Source organism: Anser anser, assembly GCF_964211835.1.
Source record: "Anser anser genome assembly, chromosome: 30".
In the NCBI taxonomy this organism is placed as follows: domain Eukaryota; kingdom Metazoa; phylum Chordata; class Aves; order Anseriformes; family Anatidae; genus Anser; species Anser anser.
In genome coordinates this window covers 3,085,219-3,104,115 of record NC_139751.1, presented here as the reverse complement: position 1 = coordinate 3,104,115, position 18,897 = coordinate 3,085,219, and the positions used below count along the sequence as shown (strand labels likewise).

The window sequence follows — 18,897 nt, the reverse complement described above, 5'->3', positions numbered from 1 at the left end:
GCCAAGCAAGCGAGGCACCCCCGAGGCACTCGCCGTGGCACCCCCGAGCTCCCCGTTTTGAACCCTGGGAGGTCGCCCCCACCTCCCCGGGGTCCCGCTCGCTGCCGGAGCACCGGGAGCACCTGGGGCCAGGCGGTGCCCAGACAGCACCGAGCACAGCGGGTCCCCATCCCCCGGGTGCCCGAAGCACGCCCGCGGATGCCAACAGACTTCTTCTCAAAAGGCGACTGTGCCGGCAAGCTCGCAGGGGGCCATTAAGAACCGGGGTTACACGATACAGGGAGACTTAATCTCCGTTATTAACTAGAAAAATTACAAAGGAAGCAAGGCTTTATTTTTAAGCTTCTCAGAAAAGAAGCACGGCATTAAGACAAACAACAAAACACACCATAAAACAAGTAATATCCCGAAGCCCTGCTAAAAGCTCCCCCAGTGTCTCGGTTCCAGCCCCACTTCACCCCAGGCAGGGAGGCAGCCGCCTCAGGGAGCCGCGCGGGGCTGTGCCCCGAAACCGCGTGGGCTTGTGACACGGGGACTGGAGAGCTCTGAAAGCCTGACCCCTTGCAAGGGCTCTCCTGGCGTCCCTGTCCCCAAGCCCCTCCGGGTTTTAGGGCTGAACAAGGAACTCTCCAACAGCTCTTACCAGAGCTAACAGCGCAGCTCGGCCGGGTCAACAGCAGCACACAAGAAAAATAGTGAAATCCCATTTTACGGGGAGACAGCAGCTATTTCTGCTGTGCCTTCGCAGCAGCAGGGCACACAGCACTCCAGCCTCACAGGCAGCAGGGACGGTGCCGCGAGCGGCTCCCCACGGGGCACCACGTCCTCCCGCGGCAGGCGAGGAGCCAGGCCGACCCGGCAAGGGCACCTGAGCACGTGCTGAGCCTCCCGTCCAGGCCCGGTCCCGTTTTAGACAACTATTTAGACCAGCAGCCACCTTTATCTGGGACTCGGGTAGCCCCGCTGGTGCAGCGTGTCCTAAATATGCCGGAGCTCTCCCTCGCCGGGGTCCGGCCGTGCAGCCGCGGATCCTCGCCACGCACGGTGACCTGCGCTGCGCCGCTCGCGGCCGGCCGCTCGGCCTCGCCTGCGGCTCAGGTTTTACTTCCTGCAAGCTGCCGAGTTATGCCGAGCGTGCTTCTAACGCCGGCCCTGGGGCTACCAGGTGCTGTTAAGCGAGGACCACACGCGCTCTCCTGCACCTGCGGCCGCCACGGGGGCACCGCCAGCCCCCGGCACCGGGCAGCGACCCTGCCCCTTCCCCTCTGCCCCGGCAGCTACCGGGGCTGTGGCCGAGCTTCTCCTCCGAGCCCCGTTTCCACCATCTCTGCCACCGCAACCCGTGTTTTCGGCACTGCCTAACTGGAGATAAAGTGCGTGGGGCTTCTCTCAGGCTGATTCCCCGCAGCTGAGCCTGAGCCACAGGCCAGTAGCACACGACAGCTTCCCCCTTTTCCTTCAGAGCATCCAGGACAGGTAAGTTCTTGCATTTCCCTCCCGGAACACGGCGGAGGGACCCAGCCTCCCTGCGCTGCGGAGCACGAGGAAGCCTCTGCGCAGCCCTCCAGCCTCCCCGACGAAGAGTCAGCAAGCGGTTCCTTGCCAAGCAGACGGAGCAGGCTGGGTTTTTCCCCCCTCTCCCCTTCCCAAATGAACCGAACTCTTTGCAGAAATAAAAGTCCGGCAGGAAAAGCACCGCGCGCTTCCGCTCCCGCGGAGGCAGGCAGGGCACCGCTCCCACGCCAGGAGGAGCCCGCGAAAGCCTCCCGCCACGAGCACACCGCCGCGGCTCCTCGCGGAAAGTTCCCAGCTCGCCGCGCTGAAAAACTTCATCCTGCTTTTGTCCGTCCCGTGCAAAGTGACTAACCCTGGGCGTATTGAATAACATGCCCCTTTTTTTATCGGATAACGTGCCTTTTCTTGCACAAGAGGTGCCCAAAGAATGGAAACGCGAAGGGCTCCAGCTGCCAGATGGCTCCCCACGCACGCGGGCTACTTTCCCGACACACTGCAGGACGTTTCCAGTTAGCCGACTCGCTCTGCACCGGGGAGGTGGGCTCCTCGGGACGGGGATCCGAGGTGCGTGAGATGGGAACGCCAGTCCGAGGCTCACCGCAGCCACCGGCACGGCGCTTCCCCCTGTCCCAGGGCACAGCGGCACCCAGCAGAGCCCTTCCAGGAGGATCCCCCCCGAGGTGCTGCTGCGGGGCTTTCACTTCTCCAAGGGGGCTGAACCGCAGCGCTATCTAGGCACCAAGTAATCGCAAATTAAGGGTTAATTAAGTCCTATCAATAAGCGGGCCAAAAGAATGAAGGCACTGAAATAAAGTGCACAGTTCATCAGTCAAAACTGATCTGCCGTGTCCATTATTCGCCAGCAAAGAGCCTGGATCAAACTACTTATCACAAACAGGGCAGGATTAATCTACAAGCCACTTTGTTTGCTTTTGACTGTGTTGGCTCACTAATAAATGAGCCAATTTATTACATGTGACAAGCTTGTGGTACACCCCAAGGAGCTGAATTAGACAGGAACTTTTAACCTCTAAAAGCCACTTGGAAAGAAAAAAAAAGAAAAAAAAAAGAAAAAAAAAAGAAAAAAGAGAAAAGCAAAGCAATTCTTTCCCCTGTAAATACAAGCTGTAATTGACTTGGCAATGGCCCAAAGAAATGTGAAGTGGGGAAAGCTGCAAGGGAGCAGAGGGGAGCGTGACCCGGTGCGGGCAGGTCCTGCTCGTGCCACCCGGACGGAGGGCAGCTCCCTCGGGTCTTCTCCCTTGGTTTTATTTCAGGAGAACACCATGCCAGAAGCACCTGGATAAAGCGCTGCTGCATCCTCATCGCTCGATTTTTCCTCCCTGCTGCGAGTTCTCTTGCCCGACGTCCTCGCAGCCACACAAACCACTGTGGACCAGCACGGAACCACGCAGCTCAGCACCGACCCCGCTGCCTCAGGACCGCATCGCAGCGGGGCGGTTGGGAAATGAGCCCTGTGGCTGTGGATGACATTTTCGCAGCGACAGGACGGGGTTCGGGAGGGGCAGAGTGGCTGCGGTGCCCCATCAGGGCTCGCAAGACCCCGCACGGACAGCCTGCTTGAGAAGGGGCTTTCTGGAAGGCAGAGACACCTGGCAGCTTCGGAGAGACCCCCAGACCTGCTCAGCCCCGTTCCTCACTCCTCTGGAAAAGCCTTGGCACACCTTCCCGTTCACGTGGCATTTCAAGACATCCCCACCGACCACTCCCTGGACCCAGGCAGGAAAGGAGGAGGCGAGAGCATCGCCACGGGCCGGCAGCCACCGGGCAGCGACCGCGAGGGCTCCCAGCAAGGGCTCCACACGGGGCGGCTGCGCCAGCACCACACCGAGCACCGGGCGAGAACGGGGAGCCGAGTGCTTTAAGACCTCCTCGATACCCAAAGTGACGAGCCGTGCGACGCCGGGTCCTCGCGAACACCCAGGTAGCTTTGCAGACCGTGGGTCCTCACGCGTCTGCGGGAAGGGTGCCGCTGCCAAGCCAGAGGGGAGAAGCATGCCCGCGGCTCGGCGGCGGCAGCGTGCGGGCAAACGCAGCCAGGCTGCCCCAGGACATCCCGCGGGGGCTGCGAGAGGCCCAGGCACGAGGCCAAGTGGGGATGAAGCAGCCAGATGACAGTCGTATCTCAGCCACCGCAAATTCATTTCTCAAAGCTCTTCGTCTCCTTCCATTTTCAACTGGACGGAGGCTCTTGTCCAAGTTTTTTCCCCGAGAAAGCACCGTGGAAGGAAAAAACAACGGGGAAAGAATCAGCGCAAGCCACTTGCATGGACACAAGCGCAGCCACTGAGCTTAAAAAGGGAACTCTTCCTATGCTCGGCTAACACGTGAGCAAAGCCAGCAAATACTTAAAAGGATTCCCCAGAGAGGAAAACCTTTCACATAATAGACAGCATTTCAAGAGACTCTGACATGAGTACATTACTGCAATGTAAATAACCCTGCCTCACTGCCAGGGTACGAAAGGCTATGCCAAGCAGTGTGTAAAAGCAGTGTTTGCAGCCTGGGTTTAAAAAAAAAAAAAAGAGAGAGATTAAATAATAGTAATAAAAGTCATTCTCTCCCTGCCAAAAAGATAAGGAGGATGAGAGCCTTCTGGAAGCCCTGGTGCCAAAGCAGCGTGAGAAAACCTTGCCTGGCAATCCCAGAGATACCGGGCCCTCCACCCTGCGTGTGCCGGCAGGTCAGACCGCGCTCGCGCGAGCCCAGGCAGGAGCCTCCCTTCATGCCCCTGCCCATGGGAGAGGGGCAGACGGGCACAGGCTGCGGGCCAGACGTGGGAGCTCAGCGCCGAGCGCTGCCCAGCCAGCACCATACAGCAGCCCGGGACTGCCCCAACCTCCCCGAGCCCTGCCGGGTGCAGGGAAAAGCCAACGCACCTCGCCGAGCGTCGGCAGCGCGTCGCGCAGTCGCTGCCGAGGCGGCAGGGCACGGCTCCGGATTCAGTCTCTAAACTGAATTTTCTGCTGCAGAATCAGGTTTTGCAGCCTACCGTGCTGAGACAGACACGGAGGAGACTCCCGGCCCGTCCCGTGACGCTGTGAGAGCAGAGGACACGCTGGTCCTTGATTCGCGCCTGGCACGACGCCCCTACCCGCCTGCCCTGCAGCGCGGAGCCTGTGGGCAGCGGCATGCCGTGCTCCGTCCCTGCAGAGCAGCCGCTGCAGTGCTCCTGCCGAGGGGTCTGCGCAGCCTGGAGAGCCCAGGAGCGAGGGTCCCAGGGGGCATCAGCACCTGGGGCTTCAACGCCTGGTGGCGGAGGAGGACAGCGCTGCCTTCCAGCCTCCCAAGGGGAGGCAGCAAGCAGGGAGGAGGCTCTGCCAGCACCCACCAGCGCCGCTCTTGCGGTGAAGAAAGAGGGGAAAAAGGTAAGAGCTGGAAAAAAGCATCCAGGCTGTCCATCTACCTATCCAGATGGATAAAGAGAGCACGGTTAAACGGGGCACAGGCATGCACAGCTAGAGGAATACGTCAATCAGGACGGATTTCTTCCAGCGCTGGGAAAGGCCTCCAAGTCTTCCTGCAGTAATTTTCCAGGGCTGCTGATTGACTGGAGCCAGACAGCCCATCCCAGCCCCCTCATCCCTCCCACGGAGGGGACGGTTGCATCATTTCGCCTTAAGAAACAAATAACTCCAGCGCCGAACCAGAGCCTGCTTCGGAAGAAACCTTTACGCCAAGCGCAGCGGCAGCCGGGGGAGGACAAGGCGCCTTCACTCGCCGTCGAGCGGCAGCTCCCGGCTTCTCCTCCGACGCCGGACACCGGCACCTGGGCTTCGGCCTCAGCTGGGGCGAGCGGCAGCATCCGCTGAAGCCACCGCTGCCCAGCGGGCACAGACAGGTCCCCGCTCCCCCATCCTGGGGTCCCAAGCCCCCTCCCCATGCTCACCACCACCACCACGAGGGCCAGGGGAAGCACAGGGCGCCGCCGCCGCCTCGCCCCTCGCAGCGAGGCGCTTGCAGCATCCCTGCCTCCGGGAGCCCGGGCTTTCCTCACTCAAACCCGTTTGGATGGAAACCAAACCCAGCGGTGCCCAGGTCCCAGGAAACCATCGCAACGCGATGGGTCACAGCCCCCATGGCGAGAGACACCGGGGGGAAGCGGCTAGGGAGACGAATGGCAGACAGACAGACAGATGGACGGACTGAATTCCTGCCGTAAGCGGCACCCGCGGTCCCACCCCCGGGGCGCCGAGAACTCGTGCGCTACTGGAAAGCGTGAGCGGAGGTAGAGCAGTGGTGCGATGACGCCTGTTCAGGACCCTCGAACGACCGTGCAGTGAAAGAGCGAATGGAGCAAAACGCAAAGAAAATTATTAGGAAGGAAAGTCATACATACATATATCAGGTGATTCATCCGAGCCATCGGGACAATCCTTTTCCCCGTCACAGCGCCAGCCCTTAGATATGCACGTAATCTGATCTTTGCATGCAAACTGTTTAGGGCTACATGTCTTCGGTGCTGGATGAGAAAAGAAATAACGATAATAAACATGATCAGTTTCTTCCCAAAGACAAGTTATTTAAAAAAAAATAAAAAATAAAAATTTAAATTAAGGACTAGATTGCTTTTAGTTTGATTTCTTTCTAATGGCTCAGCGAAAGTTTTAGCCTGGCATCAAATCCATCAACCTTGCCCCTAAGGAAAGGAGAAAATTTAAACTGAAACATTAATTACACTGCGAGAAAACAGGAACTGAGATCCATGATGCACTAACAGATTTTAAAGATCATTTAACTTGGATGAATTAGCTCCTGGGAGCCAAAGGCGCTTTATTTTCTATGCCAGACAGTAAAAAAGAAAGGGAAAAAAAATGAGAAAACCCAAACGAGAGCAAATTAAAAAGGAATGTTTTCAAATCGAGCAGCAGCAGCACAGGTGCTGCCTGTTCGCGCGGGTGCAAGGGCCGCAGGCACCCGTCGCCTCCTCGCCTGCACCCCAGCCACACACCGGGACGGGGGCGACGACCGCCCCAACCCACCCCGCAGGCAGAGACCCCGTCCTCCGCGCGCAGACCGCGATTGGAAGGGAAAGAAACCAGAGGGGAGCTTCCTTCCCCCCAGCACTGCCGGGCTTCATTTCTCTGGACGGCAGAGGCTGAAAGAAAGTTCTTTCTTGGCAAATCCACAGCTGGCTGCGACAGCGCCAAACTTTAAAAAGAAAAACGCGTACGTATTTGTACAAATAAAACACACGCACGCAGCACGAGCAGAGCCAGGCAGCTCGGGAAGCATTACGGGGCAGGGCGGGCAGCAAACGTTCAGGTGGTTGCTGCAGGCGAGGGGGTCAAAGCGCAAAGCCCCAGCTCCATCCCCGAGCCCCCGGCAGAGCCGCACCGCGGCAGGGACGTGCACCGGCAGCGCCAGCCCTCCCCGCCTCCTCGCCAGTCTCTTGGCACGTCGCGTTTTCCCGAGAGACTCAGCTCTTTGCAGCAAACACCTCCACGCTGATTGCAGCTTTTGTTATAAAACAGCGAGCCCGAGCCCTCGGGGAGGGAGGAAATCTTGAAAACCCAACCAAACGCAACTCTGAATGTTCGTTACAGGAGAAGGCAGCACAACACGCGCAACGCCAGCAGGTATCTGGCGTCGTCCCTTGCCTTCTGCTCAGCTCCCCTCTCCGCGGACCCCTGTCACATCGTGCACAGCCCACGCTGAGGGGGGGTCTCCGCATGTTTCCAGGCTGCAGCGGGCAGCAGCGCGGACGCGCGCCCAGCAGCGCTACCGCTCATTGCGTGCGTTTCACGACCCAGCTCGCTCTCAGGCTCCTGACGGACCAGAGGAGGTGCCGAGATTCCTCGCCGACCTGTTAGGAACGGGAGATGCCTCCTGCCTCCCTGCTCAGCAGCCTTTTGCTCCGTCTGTGCTGCTGGGGAGGAGGAAGGGCAGAGCCCCATCCCCTGCCCAAACCCTGGTTCCTAAAGGAGGGGGAAACTCTCCCACCTGCCCTTGCACCCTGGGACTACTCCAGTTATTGCCTAGACCCGCAAAGGGGCTCTGTTTGCCCCAAAACTTGTCTGCTTTCTCCGGAAATGCCCGATTGGTTTGATTGAAGAGTATCGCCTCCTGCAAACCTGCCTTCGCTCGGGTCTCTACAGCATCAGAAGCGTTGGAGCTGCTGCTAGACGGAGACGCTCGATACCATGACACGGAGTTTAGCGCAGTCAAGATGGAGACTGGATATATCAAAATGGACGAAACACCCGCAGCTGTGGGCCCATGCCAAGCCCTCCGATCCCAACACCATTCCTAAGACAACCAGCTCAAAGCCAAGTCCCTCCTGTTCCTCCTGCAGGACCCGGCAGTGCGGGACGGGACGGCGGGGCATCCTACGGGGCCGTTTGTCCCAGGTGCTCGGGCTGACAGTGATGAAACACGGGACCAGCGGCTGCAGGAGCAACCCCTCCTGCTGGGCACAGCTGGTGCCAGCCCTGCTACGGAGCCCATGGTCACCACGGGGCCGTTTCCTCTCGGCCCCAGGGACAGGTCAGACCCAAAGCAGAAGGGGCTGCACCCAGCCGGGCACCCGCTGCCCGCTCAGGGTCCCCACGAGCACCCCGAGCCTGGCACCCGCGCCCCAGCGCCGGGGGCCGCGTCCCCACCAGGGCCAGCTCTGCCACCCCCTCTTCCTGGAGGAGCTGATCTTCCTCCCCCATCTCTGAGCCACAAGTTTACCCAATGCAAGATTCATTAAGGAAACCACAGCAAAGAACCGACACTCCCTTGGATTTCCTGCTCTCCCTCATCCCCCGAGGTTTCCAGCAGCCGCAACGTGACCTACCGCCGCACGCACGCACCCCGACGGCCCTCGGCCGAGCCCAGCTCCAGCTCTCGCCTTCCTCCTCCCCCCCGAGGGGAGCAGGAGCTGGTTTACGAGGGCAGGCCCCTGGCAAGCGGCTCCAAGCCTCCTGCCCGGCACCTACACTTCTGCTGCCCCCCAGCTGCTCAAAGCCCCCCAGGTTTGTGTCTACACAGGAGATGAAGCCGGGCCCAGGGCAGGATCTTGATGCAACTGGTTTATTTTGCACTAGAGACACCCGTCCTGGAACAGAGATGCTCACCAGCAGCACGGAACACGAGCCCCTCTTCCGAAGACGTCATCCCTAGCTACCAGCACCTAAATCTTCCAGACCAGCTCCGTCTCACGGACTGGCTGCGGTTAGACAGACCGAAGGAGAGCAAGTTCTCCTGCTGCTTGCAACAGCTCCCCTACGCAGGAGCAGAACATGTGGGATTTCTTCCAAGCACTAAAACATTGCTCATACGCTTTTTTTTTTTTCTTTGTCAGGCTTCACATGTGTCATGGTTTGCCGTCAGGAATGCCACCCCTGTAGACACGTACTTGGCTCGCACCTGCCTCTTCCCGGACGTGGCAGTGCACGTGCAGGTCTCCAGCTAAGTCAGCTGCAGGGAAAAAAGGTGCTTCCCCAGCACAGGTGAGCCCCAGGGAACGGTCTCACTGCACCTTGCCGCCACGGGTGGCGTTACCCTGCCGCAAAGCTGTGTCTGAACTGGGCTCGGAGCTCACTGTCCCCGCCGTCACTCACAGAAGCAAGGATCGCCGTGGAAGCACAAGCCTGCACCGCTGCTGGTGGCTCTGCACAAGGAGAAGAAAGAAGCCTGGCTTCCCTTTTCAGCCACTAGCTCTCCAAGCTTCTCGGTAACAAAACGCACTTTCTGTTCCTGCACAGCATGTTCCTAGTGAGTTAAATAGCCTCCAAAATGAGTGTCAAGATGCCTAAATGCCAGGTGGACAATTAGAGAAGGTGTCTGTTAATGCATCGTTCACAATGAGCCAAGTTTCTTTTTGAAAGCCAGGCGGCCGCATCAGCAGAAGCGGCAATCTCAGCGGAGAGAGGAGCTCCAACTTCGGGTAGGAGAATAAAGAAGCCTTCATGCAGTGTACAATGGCCAGCTCAGACTGCAGGGCCAGGACAGCTGCAAAAGCCTTCCATGGAAAACATTTGCCTCTTTAGCAGTCAGAGGAGAGATCCTCGCTTAAAAATAATTCAAAAGGGGACAGAGGGGGGAAAAAAAAATTGTACTCAAAACAGCAAATGGTTATTTCGGTACAGAAAAGGGCGCCCTTCTTCTCTAGGGAGGGCTGGGGGCGCCCGTCCCAGCAGGGAAGCGGAGCTGCAGCAGGGTCTGTCGGGGCAGGAGAGGACCCGGACCCCGGCGGCACCTCTCGCTGCCTCGGTGATGAGGGCAGACGAAGTCAGCACCGCAACGCAGGCAGCCAGAGGGCTTCGTGTGGACGCGCAGTGGGTTCACAATTTTTTTTTTTAAAGTGTTAACAAAAAAACACACAGCAAAACACGTTTCATCTTTGCCTAAAGCAAGAAATCAGCACTTCTACTTTAAATGGACTATTCTGGGAGGCTGGTGAACAGAAGGTCCTCACCTTGAGTAGAAGCCAAATTACCTTCAGTGCACGGATGACTATGGCATAAAAACCTAGATAAACTGGAAGCAAACCACAAAAAAAAGTTAAAGAACTTCCTCCTTTAAGCGAGCCATACTTTTCTACTCAACCCAATTCTTGCTCCTCTCCTTGGAGGAGGTGGCTGGCTCTTACTTCGCAAAGGAAACAGCACTGGCAATAAATATGGACTGGAATGAGCATGATTTGCAAAACAGATGTTCTTGGGGGGGGGGGGGGGAATAAATCCACTCCACATTCCTCATAGGTCTCTGTTCCCCAGCTACTCCCCTCCCCTCCATGCTAGCATACACGGTCCCGCGCAACGGCCAAGCCTGCCAAAACACACATCTCCTGCGCTGCGCACGCAGAGCCGGGCTCGCTCTGAACCCTGCTCCAGGACGCACGTCAGGCTTGCGAACTCCATCCGGGTACCGAGCCCCAGCAGCTCGGGACCAAAAAGGGGCGACATAAACCAGCCGAGCCTTCAAACTTCCCTGCCAGACCCCCTCCTCGCTCAGAGCTGGCTACAGCTGCCACCAGCACAACCGCTGGGATGCTTCGAGGTCCCCGAACGTCGCCCTTGGGAGCTTTGCCCCAGCGACACGAAAACCCGCGAGGTCGTTCCGGAGGGCAGAAGTCTGGCACGAAATTATTGAACCTCCGGAGAAGGGGGGGATGGAAAAGCCCCAGCATCCCGGTGCGTGCGGGGTGAAAGGTGGCATCATCTGTGCTTCAGTCCAGCCCCGGTCCTCACCAGCACCGGCACTGGAGCACAGTTTACAACCCCATCTCCATCCCCTCGGCGTCCCTCCCTCTCGATTTAACTCTCCAGATGTCCCTTGGCCAGAGGACAGCGCAATTTAGAGGCTGCTTTCCCAAAACGATGACCGGGCGCATGCACCTCGCGTGACTCCTCCCGGGCCCCGGCACGCAAGGCCACGACGCCAAACTGAAAGACTTTCCGAGCGGTCCTATTAACTGAACACAAAAATCAGTCATCCCAGGCTTTCATTCTTCTCTACCATCTCCCCCACATCATCCATTCTTTGTTCTCAAGTTTCGGGGTGGGGGGAGAGTGATTTATTCATTTTTTGTGTTGTCAGGACTCTTCAAATTCTCCAGAATTTCTCTGTAGCCTGAAGACAGACAGGCACGGAGAGAAAAGGTAAAGCACTGAGGCACGCGCACACCTCGAGTCCTTCATGATGCCTTGAATGCAGGGACCGGAGCTTTGTTACAAAGCCGTAAGGCCACTGACAAATAATAAAATAAAATAAAATAAAATAAAATAAAATAAAATAAAATAAAATAAAATAAAATAAAATAAAATAAAATAAAATAAAATAAAATAAAATAAAATAAAATATCACAAACGGGGAGAGCAGAGCCCAGAAGGGCTGCGACTTCCCCCAGCCACTCGGGCATTTCTGCACACAGCGTGCAGAATTTGCAAGCTCATGGCTAAAGTAAATTTGTCAGGTCCTTTGGCTCTGAAAAACTAGACAGGATAATAGAGACATTTAAAATAACAAAACTTAGATCTTGCAGTCACATTTTTTCAAGGGGGGGGGGGGAGGCTTATTTGTTTGGTTTGCATTTAAATACAAGATCTCTAAACAGTTCAAATGCATTTTTGCCATTCTTCCATCTGGCCCCCTCGTATGAGAAGATTCAAACCAGACGGGCTGCTCCATCGGAGCTGCTATTTCCATGAATGACGTTGCTGTTCGCACTCCGAGCTATTCCCATTTGGAGGAGCCGCAGGTATGCGCTGGTTGGAACTTATTTGGGTTGGAGGGGGAGGGGCTGGTTCAATTGCTAAGTAAATATTGACTTTAAAATACGCATTTTTTCCCTTTTCCTTTCAAGTCTGCCTATTGCGTCTAAATCACAAGGCATTAGCTCTGGGGATTTTTTGTTGTTTTTTTTTTTTTTAGGGGATTTTGTTTTGTTTTGTTTTGTTTTATAAAAGGACAATTTTGAAAAGAAAAGCCTGCCTCAGCTTTGCAAGAGAGGTTCGAACGGAAGCAAAACGCCATTCATAAGAAACGCGCGCATCTGTCGCTGGGAAAGAGCTGGCTGAGGGCGAAGAACGTCGGAAGGCATCTTTGAGCCGGCCTCCCCAGACCCGGCCAGCTTTTAGATACAGCAAGGAGCTGAAAACCACCCCGAAAACCCCATCCGAGCAGAGCACCGGTGGACCGTCATCTTCAGGCACGTGCCCCGAGCATCCCCCAAAGCGTGCTGCGAGCTTTCGCGGATTTTTCGCCTCTGGCTCGTGCTCGCCGGCTGCCTCGAGGCGACACGGGGGATGCTCACGTACGGAGGGTGCTTCAAGGTCTCGCAGCAGCCCTCGGACGCAGAGGGCCTGGCCCGTGCCCCGGCTGCTCCCAGAGGCTGGCCTGGACCCTTCGCACGGAGACCGTGCTCCCGTCGCCCACAGGAGGGCACAGAGGGAGCAGCCCAAGGGTGCCGGGACCCCAGCTGCCCCCAGCATCCGCCTCCAGGCCCCAGCTCCCAGCCAGGCCTCGGCCCCGCCACCATCGCTGGGGCAAGAGGCGGCACCGCGGCCTGGCCGAGGAGCAGCCGAGGGATGAGCCAGAGCGGGCCCGCGGCAGCCACCGTGGGCCCGCGGCAGCCACCGTGGGCCCGTGGCAGCCACCAGCCCATCCTCTGCCCGTTATTCCTTTACCATTTCAGACAAAGGATGAGAGGGGAACGTGGAGCAGGAGAAGGAACAACGAGGGGTGGCAGCAGGGGCCGGGCTGGCTCCCCATCAGGGAGGACAGGAACGGAGATGGCCACGAGCGGCCATCCCCAGCGGGGAGAGGGGGAAGGGGAATAAAATCATATCGCGACTTCCAAGGGCTCCTTTCATCTCCGCGCACCGCGGTCACCTGACTTCAAACAGATCCAGGGGGAGACGATTTAAATGCTAACACGCATCAGGAAATCTGGACGCACTGGGAGGAATGCGCTCCCCCCGCCAGCCCAGCCCCTTCCCCTCCTGCTCCTGCTCCCCAGGCTCCGGGCAGCTCAGCTGCCTTCAGACAAAATGCATTAAAAAAAAAAAAGGGGGGGTGGAATTTGCATTTTAAACCAAATTCAGAAGCTGAGAGATCTGTGCTGGAGTGAGATCCCCCCCGTCCCCCCCTTCTGCCTCCAGACCCACAGATTGATCCTGAGAAGAATGAGCTAAAAAATGGCAGGAGATGAAGCCAGATGAAATGAATCCACGGCATTTTCAGAATCGGAGGGGGAAAAAAAAAAGCTTGATCATACAAAATGTGGTGGGGAGGGGCAGAAGGGGCAGGCTCCAGCCACGCAGCAGAGGGTGTTTCAAGAAAGAATCGTGCTTTTTTTTTTTTTTTCTCCTCCTTTTTTCCTTTTTTTGCAGCTTATCTGCAATTTAAATGAAAACAAGAAAAAGAGAAAAGAAAAAACAAAAAAAGCATTTGCAGCCAAGAGAAAGGGGCTTAATTCCTCTCGGTTCGGTTGGAGGGGCTGCAGCCGTGCCTGGCTGGCAGCCACCCCTTCTGGGGGGGGGGGGGGGGCCGCCCCTTCCCCTCCCCACACGAGGCAGAGGGGTGAGGAAGGGGCATTGATTCGGGGCAGGAGACCCAGCCTGATACTACGGATGCCGTGCACGATGTCCCCCCTCCCCCCCAGATCCAGAACATCCTCTGCCTCCTCTACCTGCTCGGAAGGTTTTATTCCCTTTATTTATTCTAGCAATAAGAAGTAGGATGTTTATACCATTGGCAGTTTGGAACCCAAACAGAATATAGCGTTCTGCACCGGAGGCAGTTATTTATGGCTTGTGGCTAAAGCTGATAACGCTTCCCCCAGAGACCTGCCTGCATTGTGCAATAAAGCAATTGCACATTATAGATTAATAGGCATTTCATCTGGGTAGCTGAATCACAGGGCAGGACTCTGCAAGGAGCTAAATGACAGAGCCCAGGGCTGTGCGAGGCGAAGGGGCCGGTAGGGCCGGCAGCAGGCGGGGGGCTGCGCTGGGCAGCAGGGCGCTCGACTGCATTCGGCCTGGGACGGGCATCAGCCAGCCAAGGCTCGAAAAGCGCTGGAGCCAGGCCAAAACCATTGGCCTTAATTCATTAGTCAACTCAATTTCGCTGGCTTTGCAAATAAGGACTTTGTCTAAAATGGGGAAACGGACCAGAATAGCTATTGTGAACCGGGAGCGGGCAGAAAGGGCCCTTTGAGAGGACACTCTGCCGGAATAAAAGTCACTTTTATCCCAGAATAATTAGCGTGCTCTGAGTACACTAATTATTCCAGCATAAAGGGACTTTTATTCCCAAGAGGAGAGTGCCGCTCGGGGAGCTACTCTGAATTCAGGTCCACCTGTCCGTGTGAACGCCGTCTCCCGGTCCTGCCGCTCCGGGGGCGACCCGGCCTGCCGACGCTTGTGACACCCACGGGTCCGGGGATGGACGGACCTGCGAGCATCCGCAGGGCGGTCACCACTACAAGTCCAGACCAGGCTGTGCCATGCAAACTTGGGCTCCCACCCCAGCCAGCGCTGGGAAACGCCAGACCCCTGCCCCATGCGTGTCCCCTGCACCAAGAGGAATAAGGTGAACAGACCCAGCTCCATCATCTGCACAAGCTGCCAGGTGGTTTTCACGAGCCCCATTGTTTTGGGGAGCAAACACCTCCTGCAGCTCAGGGGGACAAGGTCACGAAGCCACCGTGGCACCAGCTGCTATTTCAAGGTCTCCCCAGGAAAACCTCAGGCTCCCGCTGAAGAAAACAGCACAGGGAAGCAGAGCAATACCGTAACCCCTCCTGCTCCACGCAGACAGCGTCTCCAGCTGCTCTGCCCAAGCTGGGGTTTGGCTGTGACCTGCTCAAACGTGGCCGTAGCTACAGGGAGGCTGGGAAAAACTCCCCCGGCCCATCCCCTCCTTGCCTCACGGGAGCTGGAGCCTGTCTAGGAGGAACACACCCCAAAAGCAAACCCGACCTGCTCGCCCAGTGATAGCAGACTTGGAACAAAAACGCAGCCTCCAAAGCAGGGTGGGGAAGCGTCCCCTGGCTCAGGCCTCCCCCGCAGCGGCACCTTGCAGGCACAGCGTGCCGGACGGGCCGCTAGCGCGCACCTCGGAGGCGGCGGTGCAGGATTGGGGAACACTTGGGGTTTCCTCAAGAGCATGCTAACAGGATGCCACATCGCGCTGTGGCTTTGCTGGGCGCTGCCTCATCCCCCTCCGCACCGCCGATTGCCCACGGCCCCGTGCCGCACGCAGCCAGCGGCCTCCACGGGCTGATGCCGCTTCCCCGCGTGCCTGGAGGAGGATTTCCCTGGGCCAGGCCCCAGCGGAGCCGAGTCGGCCACGCCAACCAAGCGCTTCGCACACCCAAACGCCCGGCAGGGCGAGGGCAGGTGGAGGCAGCAGAGGGGACGTGGCCGGCGGCAGGGCTCCAGCCCCGTCGCCTCCCCGCAGCGCAGCCCCCGCCTGCGCCGCTCCTCGGCCGCCCCGCGCGAGAGCTGGCCCCGCTCCCGCTCCTCGCCGCCGCCGTGCCGGCCGGGCGCCGTTCCCCCACCGCAGCACTGCGGCCCAGACACCCGGGCCGGGCCACGGCCGAGCCGCCGTGCCAAGAGCGCCGCGCGGCCCCACGAGCCGCAGCTACCACCCAAACAGCGAGCTCCAAGCTCGAGCAGGGAGGGGAGGAAAAAATAAAAAAAATAAAAAAATAAAATCCAACAACAACAAAGAACCCCAACGCTGTGTCCCAGGGTCGCCGCACAATACCCGGGCTTGTTGCTTCTGCTGGCAAAAGGCAGCTCCGATCAGCTGTGCAAATTGCAGAGTAACTCGGCCGCGTCCCTGCACGCAGCTCGGGCCAAGGACAAGGGCAGCGTGGGGCGGGCAGAGCCCCCGTGCCCCCGGCGGCACCCCCGGGGATGCAGCCGCTGGGCTGGGTCTTGAGAGGTGGAGGGAAAAAACAAAATCTCTGGCACAGTGGAGTGTCCCATCTGTTTATAACTGGCAAAAATGATTAAAGAGGAATCTGGTACAGTTATGTCTGGTCTGATTTTGTGTCCCAGACATTACCCTGCCCCCTTGGCATCTCTACCAGCGCGGCTATGACCGCCTAACTGCTCGCCTGCAGCAGCCTGGACGCTCCTTGGTGCTTGGACCTGGTGTGCCCGTTCCTACCTTCTGCAAGCTGCAGAAAAAGGAGCTTTGAGATTTCAGAGAAGCTGAAAGAGCAGGGGGCAGGGCAGGTTTGGGAGGGATGCCGGCATCAGGCAGCCGCAGAAGAGAAAGCCAAACTCATGAGCACAACGCTGGGCTCCAAATTCCACAGAGAAAACCCGCTCCAGGCCACGAGAGGAGACACTTGAGCGAACCCACCCGGACGGGCTCCGGCGGGAAGCAGAACCTCGCCGCGGCCACGCGGGGTGACACGGAGCGGGGCAGGATCTCGCCCACCTCCCGGCCAGCCCCACAGATACAACCGGGGCCGCGTGTCCCCGCGGCACAGATGAAGGCAGCACCACAGATCCCTCCATTCCTGCTTTCAGGAGACAGGGAGGAAATTCCCCTGCTTGGCAATAACCTCGGAAGCCCCGGTGCCCTGCCCTGGGGCAAAGGCCGGAGCTGGCCCCAAGGACGGACAGACGGACACAGCTCGGGCCCCCCGCTGCTGCCCTGGGAGGCCATGGATGGCGCCTGCCCTCCCCTGCCAGGGCAGGAAGGTGTCTGAGGCCCTACGCCCCACAGCTTCCGTGCAGGCCTTTGGAAGTGCTGTCGCTGTAGGAAGTATTAAAGCCAACTGCTTCCTTTTGCAAACAATAAAAAAGCACTACAACAGAAGGCAGCGGGCCGGGGGAGGAAGCCATTCACAGCCCGGCTCCTTCCCCAGCGCGCTGCTGGGACTGGAGCTGCTCGACTGCTGTGCACGAGGGCTCCAGCTCCCTCCTGGCTGCACACCCAGGGACCAGGACCCGTGCTCGGCCCCAGGCGAGGCTGCTCCGAGCGGCCGCTCGTGCCGGGTGCCCAGCGGCAACCCCACAACGAGCAGACCAGGTCCAGGCTCTGCAGAGCGGTGTTGCTGCAGGGCAGGAGCGAGGTGCGGGGTCGCTATTCCTCCCCAGTGTCACAGCTTTACCCACACAGCAAAACCTTTTTTTTTTTTTCTTTTTTCTTTTTTTTTTTTTAAGGTCAAGATACTCAAAGCCTTCAGCAAATTCTGAGCACAGCACGAAAAGAAACTCGCAGAACCCCGTGGGCTGGAGCGTGCAGCCGAGATGCCAGGAGGCTCCCGACCTGGGTGCAGGAAAGCAGAGACAAGGGAAACCAAGTCGCAATTAGCCCCAAGGAGACTGATTAACCGCTACAGTGCCGTGACTACTCCAGCGTGGCCTGTCGTGCCAGCGAACAGAGAGGCAGAGGTACTCCTGACTGTTCATCAGACACAATGAGCTGCTGTGCAGACCCGTGATCCAATGAGCGCCGGGTCCCTGCGCTCAGACGTCTGTAGCGGCGCCTGCAAACAAAGAGCTGCACCATATTAAGTAAATGGACTAGATTGATGCGTTTCAAAGCTCCAGGCGGATTAAAATAACAATTTGCCTGGCAGCCCACAGAAAACAAAACCTAGCCACATCTCAGCAAGGCTGAGGCAGAGGAGCGGCAATAGGAGGGCTCGGAAGGCGCTCGTTTCACCCCCGGCAGGAAACCTTCTCCGTTCGTTCGCTAAGGGATAGAAATCGCAGCCCTGAATCCAGCAGCAACTCCAAAAGGAAAGCAATCAGCCCGTCTCCTTCCCCAGCCCAAGTTACTGAAGCTAATCGCCTGCCGCAGGTTTCTTTGCCCTTCACCTGCCGGTCACGGCCCCACGTGCCCGGCCACGACCCAGAAACACGCGCTCACCCTCGCCACTTGCAGCGCTGCCTTCTCCTTTGGAGAAACGGCACCTTGCAGGAGGCTAATTGGTCCAGACAACTAAAGATGAAACTTCCAACTCAATTAGACGCTTTCCCAGTCACCTGCAACTCACATTCAGATGCCTCAGTCCACTTTTTGGAAGAAATCACAGACCCGCTCTCCCCCTCCCACGGCAGACGAGGCCACCCACTGCCCCCACAGCAAGGTTCCCCCGGGACCCCCCAGGACCTCCGGGCCACCGGCAGGGTCCTGCCCAGCCCCACGCTGCCCACCCCGCGAGCCTGAGCTTCAGGCGCGCTGGGACCGTCTCTAACCCTGCAAAGCATCCGCGTGATTGTAGCTTTCGTCTGCTCGGCTTCCTTGGCTAAGAAAGGACACAGCAAGCCTATATTTAGCACCAGAGATGGATGGACTGCACTGGGGAAAGCAACCTCACACAACGGAATAAGATCCAGCAAAACAGTCCTCGCAACCCACCCAGCATTTTTCCTTCTTAAAATAAGAGGCGCGGAGCGAAGAAAACAAGAAGTTTGAGCCGAATTAGAAAAAGGCTGAAAATATTTGCTGCTGCTGCTTGCCGCTGGCAGGACGGGCTGCCAAGGTACATTAAATGTAAGTGACTGAAAAGTTAAGTCAACAGCAAAAACTGGTCTGTAAATAACTGCAAGCTGGTCTCGCAGTGGCTTGCGAAATACGAAGGAGAGGAAAGCGCATCTCTGTGCGGACGGCGTTGACGCTCGCTTGGGAACGCCACCGAAGATGGCGCAGACACGAGACCTCCGCAGGTGCCGGGCACGGTACCGGCCCCGGTACCGGCCCCCAGCCCAGCATCGCCTGCAGCCCTGGGCCCCCCCCCAGGGAGAGGAGCAGGCAGGGTCCGCACGCGCAGCACCGCCAGTGAGCGTCTGGCACAGCACCGCCAGGCCGGCGCTGGACGTGCCCCCAGCGCACGACGCCGCTCGCTGACCTTCACCGGCTTCGGTCACGTGGCTGTGATACCGATGGGGTTCAGAA

At 58.1% G+C, this 18,897-nt stretch overlaps 1 protein-coding gene across 4 annotated transcripts in view; it reads right to left on the bottom strand.

Annotated features, from left to right (window-relative positions):
- LRP1 (LDL receptor related protein 1) overlaps positions 1-18,897 on the bottom strand; it is an 89,438-nt gene that overhangs the window by 65,177 nt on the left and 5,364 nt on the right. For 3 of the 4 annotated variants that reach the window (XR_014575828.1, XM_083814522.1, XM_083814523.1), the window contains exon 2: positions 5,876-5,998. The exons of the other annotated variant lie outside the window; for it this stretch is intronic. Coding sequence is in view for 2 of the 3 variants with exons in the window: in XM_083814522.1 (XP_083670648.1) it covers positions 5,876-5,998 (123 nt within the window). In the remaining variant the exon portion in view is untranslated. The remainder of the gene's footprint in view (positions 1-5,875; positions 5,999-18,897) is intronic. 4 annotated transcript variants of the gene reach the window in all.